Genomic DNA, 21,471 nt, shown 5'->3' with positions numbered 1-21,471 from the left:
GGGACTCAACTGTTTTCCTTAATCATCAACCTGAACTGAGATCTATGTAGCTCCTTAGGTGAAACTCAGAGGTCCTATCTGTGTGACATTTCCTTGTATATATTTTTAATCATCAAAACTCTATTTAAACTAACATTATTATTATCAACTAGACACTACAGCTTAAGAAGAAATCATCTTCATAATAATCCACAGGTAAAAATGCTCAGTAGAATGGGATATTTCCATAAGATAAACACACTACATTACAGGTAGTGGGGGATCTCCCCACACCCATTCACATCATTCCAGATACAGAGAAAGGTTGCAGCAGCCAACATGTGAAGGTACAGCAGAAGCAAAAGACATTCTGGAGTCTGTGGTCATGGGGCCTTGCCTATCTGAGATTCATCCATCAGGGATTTGCCTCCTGGTGGGCTGACACCTCCAATTTCAATTGCCACCTGCTGCTCCTCTGACAGGGCCACCAGCATCTCCTCCTTTTTTTTTTTTTTTTTGGTTTTTTGAGACAGGGTTTCTCTGTGTAGCTTTGGTGCCTGTCCTGGAACTCACTCTGTAGACCAGGCTGGCCTCGAACTCACAGAGATCCGCCTGGCTCTGCCTCCCGAGTGCTGGGATTAAAGGCGTGCGCCACCACCGCCCGGCCCCTTTTAGTTTATTAACCGAAGCATGTGAATCTCCCTTTGGGTAGAGTGTACTGTGGATCCTAAGTGTCTGAAGATGACTGGAAGAAGGAATAGAAGTAGAATAACTAATCCTCCAATAATTCCCAAGTTAATAAGAAAACTCCAGTGCTCGCTTCGGCAGCACATATACTAAAATTGGAACGATACAGAGAAGATTAGCATGGCCCCTGTGCAAGGATGACACGCAAATTCGTGAAGCGTTCCCTATTTTTATGAGAGCGAAGTGGAGGAAGAAGCGAATGCGCAGGCTGAAGCGCAAGAGGAGGAAGATGAGGCAGAGGTCCAAGTGAACCGGGCTTGTGCACCCACGGGACCGGAGGAACCGGAAGCAAGGGATGCCGAAGGCCGGGGCTTCGGTGCAAGTCGCCAGGCTATGTGCTGCCATCGCGGGAGTCCGATGGACCTGGAACATCGCCGCTGGCTCGCAGAGACCACACCAGACCAGCCCCGCCCGCCCTCCGCCCCGGACCCGTGAATTCCGGACTGGTTCTGTTCCCACGTGTGGCCGGGTGTAACTCGTGTACAATAAACCCTCTTTCTCGCCGTCTCAGCTGAAGAATCAAAAAAAAAAAAAAAAGAAGGAAAGAAAGAAAGAAAGAAAAGAAAACTCCATAAAGAATTATTTTAAACAAAATTTTTGACCAAATTGGTGAAGTAACTAGCCACCTCTCTGCAGAGGATACCTGCAGCTTAGAATGATGGCGTTAATCTGAAAATGAAGAGCATCCATATTGATAGCAAGCTGAGAACTTTTCCAAACACCTTGTAGATGTAGCTATACTTGATCCCAGGACATCTCTGATCTGCCATAAGGCAGAGTACTAACACAAATCAATTACAGTTTGCACAACATGATGTGGTTAAATGTATCTTAATATTTTGAATCTGAGTCCCCATGCAAAGAATGGCTTCTTCTAAAGCATTAGCTCTATCTGCTAATTCTCCATCAATCTTTTCCTGAGTAACCAATGCTAATGAAGCATTTCTAGATAAAGAGTTCATGTGATTAGCGGTGTGCACCTGCTGAACCAAAGCTGTAGGTGTTGCTGAAGCTGACATAGATCTCAGAATTGCAATCAAAGCAATGAATAAACCATTTTGGCTATGAGAGGGCAGTAGCAATCTGTTTCAATGCATACACAGCAAGATCTTCACACGAGCTAACTGGCAAAAGTACTGGGGAAGAATTTATATAATTAGTAATAAAATATTTTTTGAGGGCAGTCCAGGCCCTGGGCTGGAGAGTTCAGGGTAGAGGGCAGGGTGTGCAAGCCGTATCCTATAGTAGGTAGGGACTGAGAGAAGTTGGGAAAACCTGGCAGCCTGGTCCAGCTTTGATGTGATGAATAAGTTATGTCCTGGGTTGAAACTTAACATCCCAGCCTTTTTGCTGATAAAAGATGAGTGATGGGGTGCTGAAATCATCCGCTACTACTTTGCATTGGGGTGTTGTTGGGGCCCCAAAGACTGGAATGTTGACCGAATCTGGGAAGACCAGACTGTTTTCATTTGTTGTCCAGGCTCTGCAGGACCGTGTGGGGCTAGGGACATGCAGGCCACAGCTGGAGCAGTCTGTAGCCTTTAATGGATTAGAAATCTGTGGGAACAAATACATATTAATGGGCAGGAAATAAAGCTAAAAAATTTTAAGGGGGAAATTTTTCTCTCAGGTGTACATTTAGAATTTCCAGGTCCATGGTCCTGGCAGACAGGAGAGGCATGCCCTAAACCAGGGAAAGGGGAAGAGATCCCACCCCCTCAGGAATAGCCAGATGGGGAAACAGGCTATTGGTTGGTAGTACTTAGCTGAAGCTCGTTTTGACCTGTGAGAGGTGGTGGATCCAAGTTGGTTTCCTGAGCTTATAAGAAGAACCTTTTTTTTTTTTTTTTTTTTTTGGTTTTTCGAGACAGGGTTTCTCTGTGTAGCTTTGCGCTTTTCCTGGGACTCACTTGGTAGCCCAGGCTGGCCTCGAACTCACAGAGATCCACCTGCCTCTGCCTCCCGAGTGCTGGGATTAAAGGTGTGCGCCACCACCGCCCGGCAGAAGAACCTTTTTTAAGAGGGAAAAATTTTAGATATGCTAGCATTGTTATTGTTCGTAGTCTGTACTGAAATCCACACTGTAGAAGAGGCAGAAGACTCCTGCCTCTGAGTCAGTAAAAGTTTGGAAACCTGAAAATGATTTTGGTTAAAAGCATTAACATTTTTTACTTTATCCAGAAGACTGGGTGTATATAGACTCGGCGGATGTTTTTAGCACAATGAGAAACATTTTAAATTCTAAACTTAGAAAACAACCAAAGAGAATGTAAACATCTTGAGCTGGCGACTATGCCAATAACAGTGTTTACCAGAGCTCCTTTAATAGCTTATCAGCTCCACCGATTAATGTCAAGACGCTGAACTTTTGAAATCTCAATATAACAACAGCATAGAGAGGGGAAGAGATTTGAAACTTCTTTTTAGAATTTTTGTGTATTGAGCCGGGCGTGGTGGCGCACACCTTTAATCCCAGCACTTGGGAGGCAGAGGCAGGCGGATCTTTGTGAGTTCGAGGCCAGCCTGGGCTACCAAGTGAGCTCCAGGAAAGGCGCAAAGCTACACAGAGAAACCCTGTCTCGAAAAAACCAAAAAAAAAAAAAAAAAAAAAAAAGAATTTTTGTGTATTGAATCATTTTTTATCATAACTAAACTTTTATGTCCTCAGACCTTAAATTTTTGAATCCTTATAGCTTAAACTTTAAACTTTATTCCTTTTTTATCCAGTTATTTATCAGGAGACATAGGTGGTTGATTACTGAAATAGTCGTTGTAAAACACGTTCCTTTAAACAAAGGAATAGTAAAAAAGTTACGTTGAAACCTGTTTGGTGAGTTTATTTCTTATTTGGAATCTGGTAGCAAGGCAAATTGTTTTTCGACTTGGTATTTGCCTTAGGGAGTAAAGCCAGCGGCCTGATTTATGCTTTGTTTTTTGTTGTTTGTTTGTTTGGTTGGTTGGTTGTTTTTTGTTTTGTTTGGTTGTTTTGTTTTTGTTTTTGAGACAGGATTTCTCTGTGTAGCTTTGGAGCCTGTCCTGGAACTCACTTTGTGAACCAGGCTGGCCTTGAACTCACAGAGATCCTCCTGGCTCTGCCTCCCGAGTGCTGGGATCAAAGCCATGCACCACCACGGCAGGGGCCTGTTTTTACTTATGAGGGAAACTAAGAAGGTAACTGAAGCCTCAGGGAAGGTGTTTATATATTTAAAGCTACAGCCAATCAATATCCGTAGAGATCTGAAAAGGATAAATTATGGCTGGAAATATAATCTAAATGGTCTATGTATCAATTAAAATCAAAGAGACCCATTACCCAGTCAGGGCTCTGGTAGTCTCCATAGTTTTGTTGGGGGCAGTGGTTGGAGGTCTGCAGCTGCCATATGGACCAGCATAGGCCTTTGGCTGTCAGATCCAGGTATGAGACTTTTCTATAAAGGAGCAACTTGGGGAACTGACCCCACCTTGGCCAGACAAAGCAGGACGATTGACAAAAATGTATTTTCTCCTAGTTCTGACCATTTAAAGGCCAAAACCAAAATACAGACAGAGTTGGTTTCTCCCGAGGGCCTGCCTCCTCGGCTTGCAGACAGCCATGTTCTCCCTCCATGCCTGTGTTCTAATCCTTTCTTCAAAGGACGTCAGTCAAACTGGATTAGAGAACACCTAACAGACTTACTTAACCTCAATTACCCCTGTTAAGATCCTAACTAAGTCAGGTTCTGAAGTACTAGCATTAGAAATCTAACCTATTGGGGATGATATGAGGCAGTCATGACCAGGAATCTTTATCAGACTCAGGAATTTCATTTATCTTTTTATTTATTTTACGTTTAGACAAGTTCTCATTATATAGTGCAGGCTGGCTTCATATTTATGTTAATCTTCCTGCTTTAGCATTCCAGAATGTTGAGATTAGAATCATGAGCCACCACACCTACCTAAGGAATTTCATGTCTATTCCTAAATTTGTTGAAATTTTTTGTTTCTGTTACTGTTCTTTCAGACAGGGTCTCTCTACACGGCCTTGACTGTCCAAACTCACATTATAGACCAGGCTGGCCTCAAACTCACAGAGATCTGCCTGCCTTTCCCTCCTGGGTGCCAGGACTAAAGGTGTGTGCTACCACATCTGGCAGAGAAGTTTTACAAAGCTTTGTGGTGTGTTTTCTATTTGTTTGATACAGGGTCTTGCTACATTGCCCAGGTTGGTCTTAACCTCCTAGGCTCAAATGATCCTTCAGCTTCAGCCTTTAGAATACCTGGGACAAGAGGTTTGCCCAGTACACTGACTGGCTTCAGATTTTATCAAGTTCTTTTTCTGCCCCCTACCCCTTCTGTACTGGGAGTTGAACCAAAGACCTTAAACATGCTAGGGAAGCACTTTATACCCAGTTCAAATACTTTTTCTATCTTTGAGATGACTATGTGGATCTTGTCCTTTACTTATTGTAGTAGTTTGAATGTAAATGGCTCCCATAATCTATTAGGAGGTGTGGCTTTGTTGGAGTGGTTATGGCCTTGTTGGAGGAAGTACATCACTGTAGGGGCAGGCTTTGAGGTTTCCTATGCTCAGGGTATCTATCCTCCAGTGTTTCAGCCCACTTCCTGTTCCCTGCAAGATGTAAGACTCAGCTACTCCTCCAGTGCCACATCTGCCTGCATGCCTCCATGTTCCCCGCCATGATGATAATGGACTGAACCTTTGAGCCACCCCAATTAAATGTTCTCCTTTATAAGAGTTACTATAGTCATAGTGTCTCTTCACAGCAATAGAAATCCTAACTAAGACACTTTTGTTTTGTTTTGTTTTGTTTTTTTTCGAGACCGGGTTTCTCTGTGTAGCCTTGGCTGTTCTGGAACTCATTCTGTAGACCAGGCTGGCCTCACAGAGATCCACCTGCCTCTGCCTCCTGAGTGCTGGGATTAAAGGCATGTATCACTGCAGCCCGGTGCAGCAACATTTATTAACCTAGAGTTTTGAATAGTAAACTAACCTTGCATTCTGGTTAAATTAAATACTATCTAGTCATGGTGTTTGATCTACTTTATATGTTGCTAAGTCAGATTATATATTCTGTTGAAAGAGGTTTTGTGTCTTTATTCATAAGGAAGACTGATCTGTAGTTTCTCCATGATGTCTCTATCTGGCTTTGGTGTTAATACTGAATTTAGAGAATAATCTGGAAAATCTTTCTACTTGCGTTAGTCAGGCTTCACAGCTGTCACAAACTACCTGGGATTCTGGGCATGGACCACAAACTCAAACCACTCTGGGCTACAGATGAAAGAAAGTTCTGGAGACACACTGATGGACATGGTTGTCATCACGGACATCAGGCGATGGGGACAAGACCAGGCAGCAAGGTGTGCAGCTTTGTACAAAGCCCAGGGCCTCAGGACTTTCTACCTCAAACAGCGGGCCGGCAACTTCAAGCTCACCATAAAAGGGAGCAATGGCTCTGCTGTTAAGAGCACTGACTGCTCTTCAGGAGAACCGGGTTCAGTTCCCAACACCCACAGGCATCTCACAACTCTGTAAACTCCAGTCCCAGGGGACCTGATGCCCTCTTCTGACCCTGTGGGCACTGCACACACATGATACATAGACATGCATGTAGACAAAACATCCACAAGCATGAAGTAAAGGGGGAAAATGTTAAAGTTATTCTACCCAGTTCCTCCTATCCAACCCAAAGTCCCATGACAGTGAGCCATATTTATCCTGGAGCCGAGGACCAGGAATTGGGCCATTTATCACCAGCATAGAGCAAAGCTATTGAACATCGAACTCTGAAAGATCCACTATGTATATAAATTAAAACCCTGGGAATGGAAATGTAGAGACTCGGAATTAGCTGGCATGTACCTCGAGCAAGTCCCTGAGACTTACTGTGTCCAGCTTCCCCATCTGGATCTGAACATCCCCAAATGGCATCAGAGAAAGGTTGTTGTGACAAGAATAAGTTACATTTATAAACATGTTTTTTGTAAGCTCTATTTAAAGGGTGGCTATGGGGCTGGTAAGATAGCTCAGTAGGAAATGGTCCCTGCCACCAAGCTGGGTGACCTGAGTTTGGCTTCTGGGAACAACAGTAGGAGAAAACTCTCTCTCAAAGATTGTCCTCTGACCTCCTCACACACATCGTATAACCCAGCCACCATACTCACACACACACATAATAGCAATATTTTTTACAGATGAAAATGCAGCTATTAATAATCATCGATAGGACCCACTATGGTGAGTTTGGAGTTGCCAGGCCATCTTTTTGAGGCAAAAGAAGCTCTTGAGACCCTGGGTAGTGTACAAAAATGCACACCTTGTTGCCTGGCCTTGTCCCCGCTCTCCGACATCCATTTTCCATCGGTGTCTCTCTGGAAATGCCTGCATCCCATCTGTGCCCCGGCAGAATTTCCAAAGTGCTGACATCTGATAGAGTGCTGACTCCCGGGTCAGGGACTGCACCAGCTTCAGAAAAACAAAGTCGTGGCTTGCAAGGCTGTGCTTCGGAATGGGTGAATAACCTTGGTGGGCATTTGACGATGGTCTGCATGCCAGCCTTTGATTTGGCCGTGGTAGGTCTTCAGTGATTCTGGTGGGAGTATGTTGGCTTCAGCTAGGTCCTAAAACTATGGCAGTTTGCTGCCTTCCTGCTCCACTGTGGCCTGTTTGTCTAGAGGCAGGCTTGTTCCCAGCAGGACTCAAGTCAGCCAAGAGCATCCGTCACACACTCTCCTCTCTGTCTGCCTTGCCTCTGTCTTGGCCCAAAGTCACATGGGCCAGCATGGTGGGCCCTGGAGCTGGCCTCATCCTCTCACACTGACACATCTCAGTAAGGCACCCCTTTCTTCCTGAAGGTGCAGTCTCGGCTTGCTCCTTTATGATCCCGCCAGTGGCACCTGTCTGGTGAACAGTTACTTCCTGCTTATGTTTAATTCATGGCTGAGGGTTTGGGATGGGCTTCCCAAGAAACGAAGAACTCCCCTGGGGTCTTGCCCAGTTCCTGCCTGCTTTATGGGCCCACTGCCAAAGTCCCAGCCTCCTCCCTGTGAGTGGGGCTGGGGAACAGAAGCTGTCCATGGGCTTGGAGGACATTGTCCCTGCCAGGGTACAGCCATCAGTCGCTAATCCACGGTCCTGGAATGTCTGTAGGCCAATCAGCAGGGTCTTTGGGGGCTCCCCGAGGGTGCTAATAATCCTACAATGATTAGCAGGGGCCACAGGGTCAGTGCACACCGCTCGGTTTGCTGCTGTGGAGCAGACTGGCCCGACACTGACGCTGGAGTAAGGCGGCGTTTAGAAGGGCTCTGTGTCTCTTTTGAAGCCAGTGGACCACTGAGGGGAGGCTATGTGAACACAGTGATGACTCACTAGCCTCCTCCTTTTGTCTGGCAGCTGCCTGACTCCTTGAGACTGTGGATAGCTTCACGAAGCCTTGGAGGCTAGGTGGACTGCTGAGAGAAGCCATGTCTGCAGCACTAGGCAGGCCACAGATTCAGCCAGAGCCCTCCCTGGGGCTGGGAGGCCAGAGCCGACGGCTCGGTCTCTTGCTTGTGCTCCTGTCTCTCCCTGGTGTCACCTGGACAGAGGTGCAGACACCCCAGCTGCCAGAGCCGGCGCCAGCTCTCCAAGGTAAGGGATACTTGGGCAAAAACAGGAATAGAGTGCTGTTGTGAAGGGATCCCTGAAGAAGGGATCCCAAGGGGTTTCTAGGGGTCAGTCTAGTACCCAGGACTGATGTGCTAGGATGGGGCACCGTGATGACAATGGGGGGGCGTGATGGAAGGATACTGGGGTGGGGAGAAGGATGAAGCAGGTGGGTCTGGGGATGGGGTTAAGGAAAGATACTGGTTAGAGCCCTCAGCTAAGACCGAGAAGAGACAGTGGTAGAAAGGAGCCATAGCTAGGACGGCTTCTAGCCCAGGGCTGGGTCTCTCATTTCCCTCCTCGCCCCCACCCACAAGCCAGTCACTCACAACATTGCTCCACACTTGGTCTGTCCTCACCCAACTCTCCTGTCTCTCTCTCGGCCTCTGTACCGGGAGTTCTCCCCTAGACACCTACCGTTGTCCCTCCTCATCTCAGATCTGGGTCCCTGGGTGGGGCTGCACTCTCACCTGGCTGTGGAGATGTCCTTGGTGCTGCTGGCCGCCGCCGCCGGCCTAACCTTCTTTCCTGGCCTCCAGCCCTGAGCAGGAAGGAGAGTTTCCTGATCCTCTCCCTGCATAACCGCCTACGCAGTCAGGTCCAGCCTCCAGCAGCCAACATGCGGAGAATGGTGAGTACCCTAACTGCTCTGTATCAAGAGGGCTGCCCAGGGACCGAGCCCCAAAGTGAGCCCAGGAGGCCTTGCCCGGGCCGCTTCCCCTTTCACAGAGGGCACAAAGGTCTTGGTGGCCGGAAAGCTATGGAGCATCTTCCTTCAGGGAAAGCCCGTAGTATGGAGGAGGTCAGGGCCCTCAGCGACTCACACTCAATGAGGGACAAACCTGCCTTTCCTGACATCCTGTTGCCACGGAGATCAACAGATATGAGGGAGTCAGGCTTCCTCCCTCCAGGGAAAAAGGAGCCACACAAAAGATTCCAGCAGAAATGGAGAGGTGAAGAACAGGGAGAGAGAAGCATCCCGCTGGGCTGTGGGGGCACTGGTATGTGCCCAGGATTTATCTAGAGAGTATTAGGGGCCGAACCTCCGTGACTGAGGCTACAGCGTTGGGGCTGATCATCCTGGGGGCTCAGACATACTGCCTTCATAGTCTGGGACCGCTGAGACCCAGCTCGTGTGAACAGGCCAGGGAGCGAGGGTGGAACGGGTAAGGGAGGGCAAGGTTCCCCATGGTTGCCTTCCATAAAGTCCTCGGAGGCTGACAGCCACAGTGGGTGGCGACCTTGAGAGCTAAGGGGTCAGTTTCCCAGGAGGTGGGGGAGGGCCGGGAGGGAGTGACTCTGTCGCCGCTGCTGCCTCCTCGCGCCCACTGTCCTGAGCAGCTGGGATCCTCCAAGGAATACCTGGCAGTGAGTCCTTCTACACCCAGGACCCTGCAGGCTGGGAGTTAGGATCAACCGGCGGGTGGTTCGTTTCTTTCTCAGGGCCCTTTGGTCAAAGGCCTGGAAAAATCACATTTGGCCAGATGGGAGCAGCAGAGATCTTCTCCCTGTGGCCAGGGCCAGCTCTCAAAGAGAAACACCAAGCCAGCCATCCTGCAAGTCTGGGCACTGTCCAGGCTCAGATTACGGGATGAGGAGCATGACAGGAGAAGCAATCCCCTACCCTGGCCTAGTGCTGTTCCCTAGGCAGGGCCGAAGGGTGTTCATGCAAAACTCGGGGAGATGGAGGCACTATTTCCTGGCGTCTTGGGCAGCTCCAGAGGTCCTGTCTGAACCTTCTGTGGCTCCGTGCAGTGAGGAAAACAGCTCTGATCATTAGGCAGGCAAGCTCGGCTCTTTGCTCAGTGTGACCTGGCACCCCACGGATGCTTGAAGACAGTGGAGATGACTCATTGCTCATTATTTCCCTCTTATCCAAAGGCCAATTGTAATGGTTAGTTTTGGTTGTGTCAACTTGAATAGAATCACCAGGAAAGGAATTTCTTTTCTTTTCTTTTCTTTTTTTTCTTTTTAATTTTTCGAGACAGGGTTTCTCTGTGTAGCTTTGCGCCTTTCCTGGAACTCGCTTTGTAGACCAGGCTGGCCTCAAACTCACAGAGTTCCACCTGGCTCTGCCTCCCAAGTGCTGGGATTAAAGGCGTGCACCACCACCGCCCGGCAAGGAATTTCACTGAATAATTGTCTAAATCAGGTTGGACTGTGGTGCATCTGAGGTGGACAGTCTTGGTTGTGTTAATTGACGTGGGAAGACCCAGTTTAGAGGTGGGTGGCACCAGCGGAGCAGAGTAGCACATGCCTTTAATCCCAACCCTTGGGAGGCAAAAGCAGGCAGATCTCTGTGAGTTTTAGGACAGCCCGTTCTACATAGAGAGTTACAGAAAGAAGTGGGTGGTGCCCTTCCCTAGGTTTGAGTCCTGGACCAGGGAAATGAGGCAGTAAGCTGAGCACAGCATGCATGCCTCACTCTCTCTCTGCTCTTGACTGGCTGTGACCAGCAGCTTCAAGTTCTCGCCTCCTTGCCTTCTCTGCAGGGATGGAGTGGAATTTGAGCTGGATAAACTGTCCCTCCCCATAGTTACTGTCGTCACACAGCAACTGGAAGGGAAAAGCGAATATACCACCTGAGGATGTCTTTCTTTGTGCCATTCCCAGGACTGGAGCGAGAGCCTGGCCCAAATAGCTCAAGCCAGGGCAGCCCTCTGTGGCACTTCAGCTCCTCCAAATGTGACATCTGCCCCACGGCACACCCCACAAGTGGGCTGGAATGTGCAGCTGCTGCCCGTGGGCTCCGCAACCTTTGTCGAAGTGGTCAACCTCTGGTTTGCTGAAGGACTGCAGTACAGACACAGGGAGGCTGAGTGTGCCCACAATGCCACCTGCACCCACTACACGCAGGTGAGTGAGCTGCCGAAGAGGCTAGGGCTCCCCAGTCACCTTAGCGGAGGCTGTACTTCATCCTTTAAAGGACGCTGTCTAGAGTTACATGTCACCACACCAGAGCCCTGTGCCTCGCCTTTTCTCTCTGTCCCTGTAGCAGGAATCTTAAAAGTTCTTATTAATAAAATCAAACCTGAGGCCAGTTATTGGGGTCCATGCTGGTAGATCAGAGAGACAGAAAAAGGCACAGCTATCTCACCTCGCCAGATCCTCAGCTGGTCTTGTCTCCTCAGACTGGAGGCCTCTGAGTCCTCATCCGGAATGGGTCTCAGCTGAATTACTGCTCAAAAGCCTGAATGCTTAACCAGCCACATGCTTAACCAGGCCAAATGCTGCTAGTTTCTGGTCCTCACGCCTTATATATCTTTCTGCTTTCTACCACCATTCCCTGGGATTAAAGGCTGGCTTTCTGGGATTAAAGATGTGTGTCACCAAGCTTGGCTATTTCCAATGTGGCCTTGAACTCACAGAGATCCAGAGGGATTTCTATCTCTGGAATGCTAGGATTAAAGGTGTGAGTGCCACCATTTTCTAGCCTTTGTATCTAGTGGCTGTCTGTTCTCTGACCCCAGATAAATTTATTAGAGTACACAATATTTTGGGGAACACAATACCACCACAGTCCCTCTACAGAAGAATCTTTCTCAAGTTCAGATATGTCATTCTCAAGAAAGTTTCTTTCTTTTTTTACTCCATTCAATGTCTATGAATATTTTTTGAGTGTTTTTATATACCTGGTTCTGTTAAGAGGCTAAGTACAACACCGAATAACACAAGCAAAATTCTCAATACGTTTTAACACCTTTAGTATACATACAATGATAGTGAAGTTGACCCATGAAATGAAGTAGAATCTTAGTCTTGTTTCCTGTTTTCTGGAATAAATTATATGACGTTTGTTATATCTGTTCCTAGAACTATCGGGCCTTGTTTCATTTTGGTTTCTTTTATTTGTTTATTTATTTGTTTGTTTATTTATTTCCTGAGACAGGGTCTCACTATGTAGCTGTCCTGGAACTCACTCTGTAGCCCAGACTGGCTTCGAACTCAGACATCCACCTACCTCTGCCTCCCGAGTGCTGGGATTAAAGGCGTGTGCCACCACTGCCCGGCACTGGTGTGGATTTTTATCCTTATCATTAATATGAAGCCTTTTTGTTTTTGTTTTTTTTTTGAAGTCTTTTTTTTTTTCTTTTGAGACAGGGTCTCATATAGCCCAGACTGACCTTAAGCTTACTATTTAGCCCAGGATGATCTTGAGTTGGTGACCTTCTTGCATCCAGCTTCCAAGTGCTGAGACTACAGGAGTGTGCCATCTTGCACAGCTTCATCCCATAAGTTTTTTATTTTGATTTTTTTAAATGATTTATTTATTTATCATGTATACAGTGTTCTGCCTGCATATATCCCCTCAGGCCAGAAGAGAGCACCAGATCTCATTACAGATGTTTGAGCCACCATGTGGTTGCTGGGAATTGAACTCAGGACCTCTGGAAGAGCAGGCGTTGCTCTCAACCTCTGAGCCATCTCTCCAGCCTTTTCTTTCTTTCTTTCTTTCTTTCTTTCTTTCTTTCTTTCTTTCTTTCTTTCTTTCTTTCTTTCTTTCTTTCTTCCTTCCTTCCTTCCTTCCTTCCTTCCTTCCTTCCTTCCTTCCTTCCTTCCTGTCTGTCTTTCTTTCTCTCTCTCTCTCTGTCTTTCTTCCTCCCCCCCCCCCCCCCCCCGACCGAGACAGGGTTTCTCTTTGCGCCTTTCCTGGAACTCACTTGGTAGCCCAGGCTGGCCTCAAACTCACAGAGATCTGCCTGGCTCTGCCTCCCAAGTGCTGGGATTAAAGGCATGCGCCACCACCGCCTGGTGTCTTTTTTTTTTTTTAAGTTTTTTATTTATTTATTCATTTACTTATTTATTTATTTTTATGTACATTGGGGTTTTGTCTGAATGTTTGTCTGTGTGAGGATGCCAGATCCTCTGGAACTGGAGTTAAAGATGGTTGTGAACTGCTATGTGGGTGCTGGGAATTGAACTTGGATCCTTTGGAAGAACAGCCAGTGCTCTTAACTGCTGAGCCATCTCTTCTGCCCCCATCCTATAAGGGGTTTTGTTGTTGTTGTCTGTTTGTTTGTTTGTTTTGTTTTTTGAGACAGAGTTTCTTTGTGTAGCCCTGGCTGTCCTGGAACTAGCTCTGTATACTAGGCTGCCTCTGCTTCCCAAGTGCTGAGATTAAATCTGCCTAGCATAAATTTTTATATTAGTGTTTTTATTGTTACTTAAGGCTGTTTTGTTTTGTTTTCAATGATGATACAAGGTTGTTTGTTTGTTTTGAAGCATGTAATTATATTTTCTTAATTTATTTCCTTAAAGTATATTTTATTCTTTCTTTCTCCTCTTTCATTCTTTAATTTTGCATATATGTGGTACTAGTGATCCAACCCAGGGCCTTGCACATAATAGGAAAACACTTTAGCACTGAACTAAAACTCTAGGGTTTCTCTGTGTAGCTTTACGCCTGTCCTGGATCTCGCTCTGTAGACCAGGCTGGCCTTGAACTCATAAAGATTCGCCTGCCTCTGCCTCCCAAGTGCTGGGATTAAAGGCGTGCGCCGCTGCCACCCGGCTTCAAAGTCTTTCTTTTGTCACTCTTTCCGTCTGCTCATAATCTTCCCTCCGGTCAACACTTAGTAACCTTCAAAACTTATTCCCCCTTCCATTCCAAAAGCTCACCTCAATTCTGACGGCTCTGCTCAGCATAGCTGCTGTTCCTCGGGCCCCAGGGCGGTAAGGCCGAGGCCTCCACAGGTGTCACTCACTGCCTGTGGTGCCACCCCCAGACTGAAGTAAGGCTAGTCTGAAAGGGTTTCTCCACCATTGTGTTCTCTGCAGCTGGTGTGGGCCACTTCCAGCCAGCTGGGCTGTGGGAAGCATCTATGTTCTGTGGACCAGACAGCCATGGAAGCCTTCGTCTGTGCCTACTCCCCTGGGTAAGCCCCTCACCGTAGGCCGGGTGATAGCTGGGGGTGGGGTGGGGGTGGGGTGGAAGGACGAGGCTGGGGCTGAATGGGCAGAGTGGATGGATGGCTTCTTCTCAGGGTGGGGTATGCACCCAGCCACCCACACTGTCTTTACCCCTTGGTCTGCATGAGAGAGAAGTGGATAAAAGGAAGAAGATAGAAAAGATTCTGGCCATGAAGAGCAAGCAGGACTTGTCCATTAAGGCTCTCTCCTGCTCTCATGGAAGGTGTCCAGGATTGATACAGAAGTCATCTTTTGTTTCCTTACTGGTCTCCCTGCCACATCCAGCCCCCTGAATCCCTAACCGGGCCAGGTGCTAAAGGGGCCCATGGGGAAGGCAGCCAGGACCCATTCCTTCCCCATCCATGATTTCGGCAGCTCCTGCGACATGGGTTTCTGGGGACCTCTGGTGAGAAGAGTAGGTAATTCTGAGGAGGGGCCTCTTTCCAGCAGATAGACCAGGCAGGCACTTTCCTAGGTGCTGAGGCCAAGGAAGGGGGAATAAGCCATCCAAGGCCCCTCCTCAACTCTGTCCAAAGCTCCTTCTGTTCCTGCCCTGCCCAAGGGCGGGTTCTCCAGACCCTCTGATGCTTGCTTGCTCTCACAGAGGCAACTGGGATGTAAACGGGAAGACAATCGCCCCTTACAAGGAAGGCTCCTGGTGTTCACTCTGCACAGCCAGCGTCTCGGGCTGCTTCAAGGCCTGGGATCATTCAGGGGGCCTCTGTGGTGAGTATCCTATTTGCCTCCTCCTGGAACAGCGGGTACACGAGGACTTAGAATTGGTGGGAACTAGCAGTCTGAGGAGCGGCCGCAGAAGCCTTGGCCTCAGCACCTAGGAAAGTGCCTGCCTGGTCTATCTGCTGGAAAGAGGCCCCTTCTCAGAATTACCTACTCTTCTCACCAGAGGTCCCCAGAAACCCATGTCGCAGGAGCTGCCGAAATCATGGACATCTCAACATTAGCACTTGTCTCTGTCACTGTCCCCCTGGCTACACAGGGAGGTACTGCCAAGGTGAGGACTCGGTGCCTATTCAGGCTGCCCCTGAGGGGTGAGTGTGAGGGAGATAGGTGCACCTCGGTGGGCATGCACTGGTCCTGTGGTCCTGTGGTATGTGCTGGAGCTGGTGCAGCGGGACAGCTGGAGGGAGGACCGAGGTGGCCAGAGGGGGTTCTGAGGGAGTCCCAAGTGCATTAAAAGTATTGACTACTGGGTTTTCATACTTTGTGCGTTCATTCAATAAAAACTCACTGAGCCCCAACTGTGTGCCATACCCTGATATATATATATATGATTTAAAATGCTTAGGGATGTACTTAGGGCTAGTACTTGGGAAACTGAGGCAGCAGCACTGTCATGAGCTCCAACCTAGGCTATATAGTGAACTATAGATCAGCTAGGGCTACAGAGTAACACTCTGACTTAAAAGAATAAAAAGAATCAGTTCGGGCCCATTAGACTACCTATTGAAACAAAGATAGAATTGGAAGACAGACGGAGGCCCTCTTGTGCTGCTGCCCACTTTCCATGACTTCCGAACCTCAGTCTGCTTCTCTCTACAGTGAGAATCAAACCAAAGCAGCCTAGCGTGGCAGTGGCTGGGAGGCCCCGTGGGCTCCTTCTCTAGGGGGCGTTCTTGCTATAGTTGGCCTGTTAAGGTAACTTGAGGTCCAGGTGGTCAGAGGCTGAGCACTCCGCCCTTCTGCTCTGTCCTGGCAGTGCGGTGCAGTGTTCAGTGTGTGCATGGCCGGTTCCGGGAAGAAGAATGCTCCTGTATCTGTGATGTCGGCTATGGGGGAGCCCAGTGTGCCAGTGAGTTCCAGCTCGAGGTTGCTTTCAGAACCCTCTTCAGTGGGAGACTGGATCTGATTTTACCAGCTCGTAGGAGTCCATGTACCAAGCTATTACCTACTCCTTGCTTGGGAAAAACATGCCAATGTCCTCAAATTGGCCACAGTGGGTTATTTATACCAATGGAATTGGCAAATGCTGCAAGCTATGGATTTTGTGTGTGTGTGTGTGTGTGTGTGTTGGGGGGGTTTCAAGACAAGGTTTCCTCTGTGTATCTCTGGCTATTCTGGAACTTGCTCTGTAGACCAGGCTAGCCTCACTCAGAGATTCATCTGCCTCTACTTTCTGAATACTGGAACTAAAGGCATGTGCCACTACTACTCAGCTTATGGATTTTTTTAAAATGACATTTTATTTGTGTGTGTGTGTGTGTGTGTGTGTGTGTGTGTGTGTGTGTGTGCCACAGAGCTGGTGTGGATGTCAGATTCTCTCCTTCCACCACGTGGGTCCTGGGGGTTGAACCCAGAACATCAAGCTGGGTAGCAAGTGCTTTGCCCACTGAGCCATCTTGCCATCCCTGGACTCCTCACCCCCCTCTCTCTTGAGAGATCTCACACTTGCAAATTTACCAGCACATTATTGACTTCTATCTACTTCCAGTCTGGAGAGTTAGCTGGAAGTTGGGGTACCTTGAACTTAGCTCAGCCTGTTGGGAGAGGGTAAAGAGTCTGTGGCCAGCACCCAAACTCAGCCCTTCCTGTCCCTCCTGCCAGCCAAGGTGCACTTTCCCTTTCACACCTGTGACCTGAGGATTGATGGAGACTGCTTCATGGTGTCTTCCGAGGCAGACACCTATTATGGAGCCAAGATGAAATGTCAGGTGAGGGCTGCCGACTCTTACCTTCCCAGGGTCTCAAACGGGGTCGTAATGGGGTGGCTTTGGGCCAAGAGATGGCTCCTTCAGCTTCTCCTGGCCTCACTCTCTTCATTAGTATAAAGCAGGAGTCATAGATTCAAGGCTTGTAAAAGCCAAGAGCTCACTTAACACCCAGGAACAAGGCTCCATCCCACTCCTGTGGAAGGAGCTCCCTTGACTCAGCGTCAGCTGGTGGTGGACATGTCGGGATGCCAAGTCAGGGTAGCCAGAACACCGGGTTTCTAAAGCCAGAAACCCAGGTTTTCCTTAGTATTTCTTGACTTGCTAATATTGACAGTTGGTCCAAATATATTCAAGACACCACGTTATTGAGACAAAACTCTTGTGAGAGCAGGACCATGCTTGGGCCTATGAACTGCCAACTGGGCTCATGTGCACACCCAGCGGGAAGTCTGACAGGGGAAAGGAAGAGGATTTCTACTCTCAGAGGCCGGCGGTTGTTGAGGGTAGAGGCAAAGACAGTCCAGCCAGCACACACATTTGGGATCTTGGCCATGGTGGGGCAACAGGATAGGCAGAAAGTTCTGGGCTTGAACTCTACAGTCCGCCCCATATGACCCAGAGTGGGGTTACAGGGAAAAGGTGGGGTACTGGCCCAGATCGAGAGCCAGAAAGTGCAAGACATCCTTGCCTTCTACCTGGGCCGACTGGAGACCACTAATGAGGTGACTGACAGTGACTTTGAGACCAGGAATTTCTGGATCGGTGAGTGCTTGGCAGCTGAAGGATGAGGTAAACGGGAGGGACTTGAAATTCCGCAAGGCTCCAGGAAGTGTGGGCTGTCACCCATTCGCAGATAGCAAGGATATGGAAAGGGTTTGGAGCACGGAATGGGTCAGTAGTCAGGATGGTCACCTTCCCTGGGAAGAGGGCTGCCGGGAGTGGAGAACCACGGGATGGGGAGAGTTCTGGAAAGAATGGTTTAACATCTGGGAGCTTGAAAGGTCCTAGGCTTCAGGCTTCTGGACTCTCACATGGGGGGCAACCTTGGCTACCCTGGCCCAGGACTCACCTACAAGGCAGCTAAGGACTCCTTCCGCTGGACTACTGGAGAACACCAGTCCTTCACGAGTTTTGCCTTTGGGCAGCCTGACAACCAGGGGTGAGTCTGGGATGCCTACCCTCCCCTGGGCTCACTTCCCGCTTGGGCCTGTCTGGTTGAGCTTCAGATGCCACTGAAGAGACTTCACCCAGCCTCTAAGGGTCTGGACCTTGCCTGGTTTTAGGTGCCAGGGAAGCCTGGACCTAGCTGGTGCAGACACAGGGCTGAGGTAAGGGTCACAGAAGGGACATTGCATCGAGGAGGGACTCGAGAAGTTGCCATCCGTGCATCATTGCCATTTGCACTTGCTCTCTGTAACCCACTCCCTTACCTGCCCACTGCCTGCATCAGCACATCATTTCTGGTACCCACCCATCTCCATCCTTCCTGCATACCTCCACCAGTCGTCCTGTACAGAGAATATTCTGGCTATGTGGCATCTCCCTGCCCCTCACAGCCCAGGAGTGCCATAACAGGGATGGAGGTGGTGAGTCTATAGGGTCACCCCGGGCTCCAAATATCTCTCCCGGCACACCCTCGTTGCAGTCAGGCCTGACTGGACTTCCGGATTCTCTTGGTGGCAGAAGGATGTGGGCCTGTCTATTCCTGCCAAGGCTAAGTGCTGGACTGGGCTGGGTGGGGAGTTACAGAGATCTCCCCGTTTCCCTGTGGAGAGCTGCCGGGTATGGGGAACAGAATGGCCCTGGCTCCCAGCAGCCCCGCTTGCACGTGAAGCCCCTGAGCCTCTGAGATGCAGGTGGCTTCGAGGGGTGGAGGGCTGAAGATTCTCCTAGATTCCCGGTTTCATTCCTCTGCTTAAGCACTCTTTATCCCGACCCCACAGGTTTGGGAACTGTGTGGAAATGCAGGCATCTGCTGCCTTCAACTGGAATGACCAACGCTGTAAAACTCGAAACCGTTATATCTGTCAGTTTGGTGAGACCACGCTCTCAGCTTCCCTCCTCCTCTGATACCTGTTCCCTGGTGTGCTAACAGTCTGCTCTGTGTTGCTTGGATATCCAACCCATAGGAACAGAGTGTGTCTGGGTGCTCAGAGTCAGAGAGAGTTTCCTGCTCAGGGCCTTGTATTTACTGAGGCCGGGAGGACGATGATGGCCCAGCACTGTATAGCATGCCCATGCAGAGAAACAGGACTGGGCCCACATCTTGCCTGGGAGTTCTCCAGGGTCCCTCTCCTCCTATTATGAAAGCTGTCACCTGTCAAATCCCTTACTGTGCCCTGATTGCCTACAGCCCAGTAAGCTATGTGGAAGGGGCAAAAGTGAAACCTGGACCAACATCAGCTCCCAGCATCCACCTATTAGAATTTGGAGTTCCCTAAGAGAACACAGCCATGGCTACTTCTAGATGAGTACAGCGGAGTCCCCCTCAATGGAGGCCTCACTCAGTTATGCTTCCTTTCCAGCTCAGGAGCACATTTCCCTGTGGGAGCCAGGGCCCTGAGCCTGGCCAGGCAGCTCTCCTGCCAGCCTCTGAGTGCACAAATCAGTTTACCTTGATTGCTCACCTGTGGGACACACGGGCCTGGCTGGGACTGAATGTCCAACATCGAAAGAGGTCTCAGGACTTGCACAATGCTGGACATTGGGTAAGGGAAGCATTGAAGCCTGTGAGAAATGAATTGGAGTCCTAAAGCACAGGAAGAGAAAGTCCAGGGACCGTTAGCCTGCTTTTGAGTGGAAAGATGGGCTTCCATGGACCCCCAAAGCCAAAGCCAAAGCCAGTGGCCAAAAGCTGTTCTGCTCCATCTAGACCAAACTTCCTTGGGCAGCTGGAGTTTTCCAGACCAGAGGCTTCACAAAGGAATAAATGATGTTATGAATCAGCAGGCTTTGCAACTGATCAATTTTCTTTTTCCCTCTGTGTGTATTTTTTTCTGTTTTTGTATTGTTGAAGTTACGGTTTTGTTTTATTGTGCTGACAAATTTCAAGCTGACATCAAATTCACTATGTAGCCCAGGCTGGCCTCCAACTCACAACAAGCCTCCTTACTTAGCTTCCGGGGTACTGGGACTTCAGGTGTGTGCCATTGTGCCTGGCCAACTGCTGGCCTTGAAGGGGGATTCAGATGGTGGAGAAGATATTCCTGGGGAGACCGGAAGGGATGGCTGCTTCTCTGTCAGTCTCCTATTGGTCCTCTGTCCCTTTCAGCTCATCCTTAGGATCTAAGCCACACCCTGGGCGTTTTTCAACTCCCTGGAAACTTAAGGACCGATTCTTTGACTCAAGGACCGCCTCCTCCTCCTCCTCCTCCTCCTCCTCCTCCTCCTCCTCCTCCTCCTCCTCCTCCTCCTTCTCTTCCTTCTCCTCCTTCTCCTTCTCCTCCAACTCCTCTTTCTTCTCATTTTTTTTCCTAGCAGCTCCCAGCATTGTACCTCAAGCAGCAGGGGGGAAAATAAAAAAACCTGAAAATGTGGGAAATAGTGCGTGTTGTATCCACCTGTGGGGTACTGTCACACATCATCTCATCATCACATATCATCTTACTGTTGAGGAGCGGCCGGCAGAGAGGTTGAGTAACGTGCCCAAAATAACACAGCTGAGAAACAAACCTAGTCAATTTGGCTATCATTGAATGCTTCTATTTTCTTTCACTGATTTAATCTGATGAAGCCAGAAAGGCACACAGGAAGAACTGATGTTCCCTCACTCATAATGTGGACACTTGAGGGACCTACCATACGCCTATATTTATGGAATTTCATCTGGGGACTTTATTTTTCCCTAGTGTGGCAAAGTTTTCTAGGCCAGGGCGTCTGTTTTCTCCAGTCTATAAAAGTTCATTTGCCACCATGTCTGCCAGAACCAGGCCTGAGTGAAGCATTGCCCACGGCTTCCGATGCCTGCGTGGAGGCAGAAGGACCCTGCTTTCTTGCCTTGGCTCCCCAGCCTGTAGTTAGAGTCCTGTTGGGGAGAGAAGGATGTGAAGCAACCTTAAGCTGTTCAGGATTCAGGTACCAAGACATCAGCCAGGTGGGAACGGCGTCTGCGCAGCGCACCTGCTGGCCGTGAGGCTACAACTTTGGCCTCACCTCCTCCGTGTGAGATAGTCCCGCCCACCCCCCACCCCCCGGGTGATCCAGTCCCTCCCACTGCGCCTCAAATTTGTCACCCCGCCCAAGCTCTTCCACAGTGCAGCGGTGGGGAGTGGTATGTTGCAGGGTGGGTCCTCCGTGGGCAGGCGTGTTGGAGACGGAGGAAGAGGAACCTCGGAGGCCAGACCCTCCCACCTCAAGCCATGTGCTCAGTGTACTGGACTTCGAGAGGTGGCAGATGTCCTATGGAGGTGTAGACACTGCTAAGGTCTCATCAGGGATAGAGACATATATCCCACATAGTCACCAATCCTAGGGAAAAATACAGGTTCTTCAATAAGCATGCACTGACTAATAAATCAG

The 21,471-nt window shown here is 49.0% G+C and overlaps 1 protein-coding gene and 1 non-coding gene across 3 annotated transcripts; both read left to right on the top strand.

Moving 5' to 3' along the window:
• Nucleotides 1-791: 791 nt before the first annotated feature.
• Nucleotides 792-898, top strand: LOC121829943 (U6 spliceosomal RNA). Its single transcript, XR_006072982.1, has one exon. It is a non-coding gene; the product is annotated as a U6 spliceosomal RNA (small nuclear RNA).
• Nucleotides 899-7,887: 6,989 nt separating this feature from the next.
• Nucleotides 7,888-19,901, top strand: LOC102921404 (C-type lectin domain family 18 member A-like). Of its 2 annotated transcripts, XM_042277717.2 has the most exons (14): nt 7,888-8,011; nt 8,123-8,359; nt 8,914-9,005; nt 10,988-11,230; nt 14,153-14,250; nt 14,889-15,010; nt 15,189-15,296; nt 16,002-16,094; nt 16,847-16,953; nt 17,586-17,715; nt 18,016-18,112; nt 18,237-18,281; nt 18,897-18,988; nt 19,479-19,901. In XM_042277717.2, the coding sequence occupies exons 2-14, from the start codon at nt 8,194-8,196 to the stop codon at nt 19,514-19,516; spliced, it is 1,431 nt and encodes a 476-aa protein (XP_042133651.1). In that variant the 5' UTR covers nt 7,888-8,011; nt 8,123-8,193; the 3' UTR covers nt 19,517-19,901. The 2 variants fall into 2 exon arrangements, with proteins under 2 accessions (XP_042133651.1, XP_042133653.1); XM_042277719.2 differs by lacking the exon at nt 18,237-18,281 and having other exon boundaries at nt 7,894-8,359.
• The last annotated feature ends 1,570 nt before the right edge of the window (nt 19,902-21,471 follow it).

This window comes from Peromyscus maniculatus, chromosome 5 (genome assembly GCF_049852395.1).
Source record: "Peromyscus maniculatus bairdii isolate BWxNUB_F1_BW_parent chromosome 5, HU_Pman_BW_mat_3.1, whole genome shotgun sequence".
Lineage (NCBI taxonomy): Eukaryota > Metazoa > Chordata > Mammalia > Rodentia > Cricetidae > Peromyscus > Peromyscus maniculatus.
This window is presented reverse-complemented; position numbering and strand designations above follow the sequence as displayed.